Genomic DNA, 6,590 nt, shown 5'->3' with positions numbered 1-6,590 from the left:
TATCTGCCAGACCCTCCAGCCAGAACCCGTCTTACTGAGGTTGGAATGACAAAATGCAGTGCCACCCAGCCGTGTGTCAGCACAACAAACCTACTGACACGGTGGGATTCCTCCCCAGAGGCCCCTCTCCAGCTCCGGTGAGAAAATAACAGCCTCTTGTAAAGGAAACTCTTGCATGGGACGTTTCCTGAGCTTTACGAATTCATTAGAAAATTACTCAGCACAATAATAAATGCATCCAGAGCTTTGATATTTTGCACATCAGGTGGTAAAACAGTAACTGTGAATAGATTGCCTGTACGAAGATTTTTGCCTTGAGCGCTGCGGTAGCAGATGGCCTAATAAATATGCAGGGCTCTAAAAGGACATTTGTAATTTCCGTAACCTAAGGTTTTTTTGGTCTCCCATACAGCTAAAATGCACAATCATCCAATAATAAACTTTTTAATAGATAAAAACCCTAAGCTGTATAATGTAAACATCATTTGAAGTACACTACCAGTACTGGTGTAGTAGCAGTTGTGCTAGGAGCCTGGCTGGGTTTCTTTATGAAAAGTATTTTACTGTGGCTGTACGTGGTCAGCACAGTGGACCCGCTGTTGGCAAGGCCTGTATCTTTTCTCTGGCAGTGGCCAGGGGAGGATATCTGTGAGGAGTGAGATGAGGACACACTGTCAGTCCGCAGGAGCACTCCAGCTACGCTGCAAAAGTAAAATTGCTTTTTAATTAATGGCTTTTGACAGCATTTTTCCTCTATTGTTTCACAACCACATACCTTTCAGACCTGTCTGCTCTTCAAAGCTCTTGGCAAAAGAACATGGTAACAAAGGAAAAAGCTGGAGATCTGCTGAAGAGGCCACACCTGCAGGGATGGATCTTCAGGCACTCCGGCTTCAGCAACTTGTTCAGCCCCTCTGCAGACACGCCGGCGCGTTGTGCCTGATGGCAGGGAGCTAACATCAGCTGTTCAGGTGTTGACATCTCCTTTTCTCTTCCAGTGACGAGGGTACTTCTGTGCAGAGAGGTTTAAGGGCACAGCACAGGGGCTACATGAGCAGGGGGATATATCTGGGCCACATTTTGACAAAACTAGAAAAAAAACCTTTATCACAAGAACCACTATGGTGCCCTTCGATCAAAAAAAGCGGTGGAACTGCTGGAGAGCCATGCTCAGATGGGGCACCTGGTGTTTGCATTGGCCTTGAACTCACCTCCACAACCGTCTCTCAGCTCTCCAGCATCCCCAGCCGGGTCCACTCTCATCTGCCATGCAGACTGGATGGCACATGCTTAGAAATGGATAAAAAGCATCACAAGGTTGTTGATTCACCACTGATTGACCACAGGAATCTTCATAATAATTCTCACCATGTAGTTTAATGTCCACAGATTATTTTTGCTCTTGAAAACCATCAAGCTTGGAAACAGAACTGCTTTTTGAGTGGCATGGTAAGAGCAAAATCCTGCTCAGGTCTGTGCATCGTGCGCTGCTGGCTGTGACCCCTTGGGAGCTCACGGCTGTTTCTGGGGTTCCATCCAGGGTGTTCACATTTGCACTGGTTATGGTGCCTGCAGCAGGATCCCAAAACATCACAGTCAGTACTGCCTGTACAGCTGCTAACAAGCAAGTTCAACACTGAATAAGAAAAAATGACAAGTATTGTTTTTACACTTATGTACTCCCATGGGTATCGTGAAGCCAAGCTTTCAGTTTATCAGGGAACTGAATTTAAATAGTTTTTTCCAAGGTGCCAAAAAAGGTGGCAGATAAGGATGCCAAGTTACTATAGTAACCATGAGAAAAGTGGTGATTATCAGCAATAACACATAGAAAAGACAGACTGGATTGTCTTTTCACTTTACATGTAGCCCGTTGCTTAAAAATTAAGCCCTTTTCTAAAATAAAGAAATACCACAGAAAAATACCTTGAATATGAAACGCATTATGCAAAATTATTTTCAAGGATTTTTCAGCCTGTGCAACCTCGCCATTTGAGCCAAAGTTTAGAGGATGTGCCCCTAAACAGAATGCTTTATGGCTGAAGCATAAGTGAATAATAAAGCATGGCTTTTCATGTTTTCTTACCTAGTAACCACGGCAGCATAGGGGAAAAAAAATCAGTATTGATGTCCTACTGTAAGCTCCTTAGGAGAGAGTGTGTTCTTTGTTTGGCATAATGAGGCTCACACATCAGACAGCACTTGGGTACAAGTGACAGTACTGCAAGATCAAAGATTATGAAGTCCTGGCAGCTGCTCGGAGGAGTCCACGGCGGTGCTCACGTGTACCAGGCTGTCTGCAACCTGCAACGCCACGCTGCTGCAGCCCGCACCGATGTAAAGGCTGAACCCTGGCTCTTGGGTTGCGCTTCGGAGAAAACCTCGGCAGATGGACCTACGGCAAAAAGATTGAGATGAATGGGGAGAATCATTCCAGTGACATAGAAATACACTGCTCTGGGCTGTGGCCAGAAAGCATTTTTTAAAGACGACTTCTTCCTCCTGAACTACCTGGAAGCTGGTTGATTGTGTTTGTTAACAACGGGAAACAAAGCAGAGATGTCTGTCACACCTCATGTATTCAAGGAACACAGAAGGGCCTGAGAGACCAGCTGACTGACTTGTGATCTGCTGATGCCAGCAGCTCTACCAAGCTAACTTCAGTTCCTCTATTTTCAATGCACACCTAGGAAATATTCATGAAGCCTTACTACAATTTACTGCATTTCAAAATTTATGTTCTGAAAAATCATAACTGATGCTGGGTCCATAGAAATAAATCCCTGCAGTTTCATTAACCTGTAACTTTATGCCCAGACACAGGCCTTTTTGCCTGTTGGAAAGCACACGCTAGTGAGAACTATGTGATTCTCGTGGACTAAAACACTACACGACTGCTAGGATCAAGTCTCTGTGCTCTTCATCACTTGCCATAAATGCTGGCTTTGACAAATTGGCTAAATAAAAAGCATGCTGCATGACAGCAGTGCTGCAGTTCTAGGTCCACAGGATGATGATTAAGAAAAACATTGTGAACAAAACTTACAGTCCTCGCAGCTAAGCCTTTTGTGCCGCTCAACTCACAGGTGTTGTTCACAGAATTATGGCAATCAGTCCCCACAGATGTTGAAGACGTAAAGCTGCTAACAGAACACAAAGGGCAAGGATCCCAAACTGCTGATTTTGAAAAGCAGGACTTTGCTATAAAATACTACTGTGCTAATGACAGGAAAGCAGAGCGTATCCGGAACCTGTCTGGAACACCAGACTCACCCTGAACCTCGTGTCACTGCCCGCCTGCCGCCTCATCCCATTAAAGGTGAGGGTAAGAGGACAAGAGCGTGGAGTCTCCAGGGTCTCCCTTTTGCCCAAGCTGTGGATGTCCACGACGGTTTTGGTTTGTTTTCTTCTTTTCCCCCAGAGTGTGCGGTTATCTCGGTAGCATCAGTGACCCAGTCTGGATTCACACTGCTGCCACAGGGCATCCAACCACTCCTGTGAGACATGCGGCTATGAAAGGAAGATTAACACCACATTTCAAATAGCCCTTGCCACAGACACAGGAAGCATGGCCCTGATCACTAAATGATGCTAAAAAGAAAGATTCATACGCACAGATATGCACAAGCATGTACAAGCTAGCATCTGATTTTTGAAGGTCAAAATTATGATTTCATTGAACTTTTGAACTGATCATGGCATTAGCAAGAACAAGTACAAATCTTTCTGGGAGAAACAGGCTACGGCAGGGTAAGTAAATTATCTCAGCACAGTATCTGTCTTCCTCTGGATTTCAGTGCTACTCTTATTCGAATCAATTAGTGATGATATGTTTGTACCTGCCACAGAAGCCAAATACACAATCTGATCTTCTGCCAAGTCACTATTAACAACTGCATTTTCAATTGATTCTAGGATATTCATTAACTGGAATCCATAATTACAAATAATTTACAGACATACCACTTTAAATTACTTGCCAGTGAGCTTACTAAGCTCACTTTATGACATTCAAATACATTATTCTTAAAAACGCACTGAGTAATCAGCTTACAGATAATCACAGTGGAATAGCACTGGATATAATCAAGGAGAAACTTAGAACAAGAATCACCAGCAATGCCTATAGATCAGTTTTGCCATGTGATTTTGACATTTCCTTTAACTGTCCCCAGAAATCCGTTATGTACTGAACTGGTGGAATACAAAGCTGCTCCACCAACTCAACTCCATTACAACACAGCTCCTTGGACTTCTTGTTTCACAGGCAACCCCTGCCTGACACCTTTTCTCCAGTACAAGGCAGCTGATTTTTCAATGATTTATTTACTCTTTGAGCAAGTGTTTGGTTGGCTGGGGGGGGGGGGGGACACTGGTGGCAAGCAGCACTGCACAGTGCCGCAGCATCTCCCTTGCTCTGGGGCTGGAAATGCCAGGTGCTGCTTGGAGTCAAGTAGCAGCCATGGCAATGCAAGAAACATCAGGATCAGGTTAACTTGTTTTTAGAGCAGACGAAGCCTGACATCTCTCTATGCACAGTATTTTATTTATTTCATATGCTGATTTTATTTTCGAAGGCTATATTTGGTCTGGTTTATATCTGTAGTCTTTCTGCGTGGTCAATAGGGATATTTTATCTACCATAGAAAACAAAATTGCACAGTGACACAGGCAATTTAAATCTCTAAGTTGGAACTTTAGGACCCTCACTGAAAACTCCACTGAAACCCAATACAGATGGGTTAAAAGAATTACATTCTTTTATTGCAAGGTGTAATGGAAAAACTAATAGAAACATGTAAGACCTGGACTGTGAGCATATTTTCCCATATGACTCAAATACACACCTTCTTGCCTTGCATGAAACAAAGCTCCAGTTTTTCCAGTGCTGAAGCAATCACTCTTGCTGCTCTTCAGTCCTGTGTTAAATCACATCAGTAAAGCAGACCGTAGCCGGTGCTCTCAGAGCCTGCCATATCTACCCTGCTGTGGTCTGGATTTGTAAACTGCCCATGCACACCCCTTACGGTGCACAGCGCTGCACACCCTGTACCGCCCTACAGCTTTGACATCATCCCATTACTGTAATATGCAACAGCAGAGAATTTCCTGAAGATGAGGAAAATACTGCTTTCTCTGATGACTAAAGGGAGAGAGTGAGCTTAGGAAATAGAGGCCTTTGAACAACACGCTGTATATCTTAGAGTACAAAGAATAACATAGCTCAGAACAAATGAAAAATACACAGTAAGCAAGTCACGAAAAAAAATCATTTTATTTGAGTAAAACCATAATTTACAGATGAACACCATAAACTGTCTTGATTCAACTTCGTTTGTTTCCATGTAGAACCTTTGAATATTGGAAATAAATTAGACTAACAAATAAATGTCTTAGTCACAAGGAACTTTTATGTTATGTGATTTTCCACTGCATTACAACTTAAATATAAAACTATAAAAATAAGACACTATTTACAAAATATATTGTCTTCCAAAACTATTGGTTAATTCAAGTTTTAAGTTACATGATAAATTACACAACTCAGTAACACTTTACAAACAGCTAAAAAATAAACTTACTCCGAAAACAAAACGGTATCTTCTCATCTATCTATGACTATCTGACTATGCCAATTCATAGTACTTCCCAGAATCGGGATCAAAGTAACAGTTCAGACACGGATCATACAAAAGAGTCAAAACTTCATCATCTTCTTCAGCACTGAGGTCATCTCCACCTGTGTTAAGTACAAAAAGTAAGAATCAATCATTCTTAGACAATAACATGGAAATACCTTTCTGACAGATGTGATAGAATGTCTCTCTAAGTGTATAATCTTTTGACTTCTGAATTTTACCTTCAAGATAACAGCAATTCACATTTTTATTACATTTCTGAAGACCTGTATTTAGTTGAGGTGAAATGATGTCAGTCAGAGTTTGCTTAACTCTGCAAACAAAGTGGAGCCGTTCACCAGAAGTACCTTTACTGATAGTGGATCAAAGTATTCCTAAGTGATATTTTTTCATAAACAATAATGTTTTAGTACGAACAAGGATAGTCAGTGTGTACTTAAGGCCTGTAAGAATGAAAGAATTTGAAGGTCTGGTATCCAACATGTCACCTAAATGTCCAGTATGGGTAAATCTGTATAAAAGAGCTTTCAATACCAGAGAGGAAATAAGATTCTTTCAGACAATAAACATTTTAAATCTAGGTTGTCTAAAGTTACATAAAATGCAAGAACATTTTCAGGTAGCAGAAATGAATCCTTAGCCTAAAATACACTGATAAAGCCATACAGACTTTTATGACAGACGCTTTATATATCATAGCTCCTTTTCTAAACCTCTCTATCTTTCATATAAGCTAAATCTAAGTTACATGATCTATAGTTTTTTGATAGGAAACAATTCACAGCTGAATGCAATCTGTATCTTGAATTTCATCATAAATGTTCATCTTGTTCTCAGACTGTTAATGCAAACTGAATGCTTTGTATGCCCAACACTTCATAATAAGTAATGGCCTGTTATGCTAACAGCAGCAGTTTCACAACGCTCAGAATCTATTTACAGCCAGGATCA

The 6,590-nt window shown here is 41.5% G+C and overlaps 1 protein-coding gene across 3 annotated transcripts in view; it reads right to left on the bottom strand.

Moving 5' to 3' along the window:
- Positions 1–5,320: 5,320 nt before the first annotated feature.
- The window catches only part of CFAP20DC (CFAP20 domain containing), a 92,078-nt gene continuing 90,808 nt past the window's right edge, over positions 5,321–6,590 (bottom strand). For all 3 annotated transcript variants that reach the window (XM_075433050.1, XM_075433049.1, XM_075433051.1), the window contains one exon: positions 5,321–5,740. In XM_075433050.1, coding sequence (XP_075289165.1) covers positions 5,628–5,740 — 113 coding nt within the window. In that variant the 3' untranslated portion in view covers positions 5,321–5,627. The remainder of the gene's footprint in view (positions 5,741–6,590) is intronic.

This window comes from Opisthocomus hoazin, chromosome 11, assembly GCF_030867145.1.
Source record: "Opisthocomus hoazin isolate bOpiHoa1 chromosome 11, bOpiHoa1.hap1, whole genome shotgun sequence".
Classification (NCBI taxonomy): domain Eukaryota; kingdom Metazoa; phylum Chordata; class Aves; order Opisthocomiformes; family Opisthocomidae; genus Opisthocomus; species Opisthocomus hoazin.
Note: the sequence above shows the minus strand (reverse complement) of the source record. Positions and strands in the feature narration are given on the sequence as shown.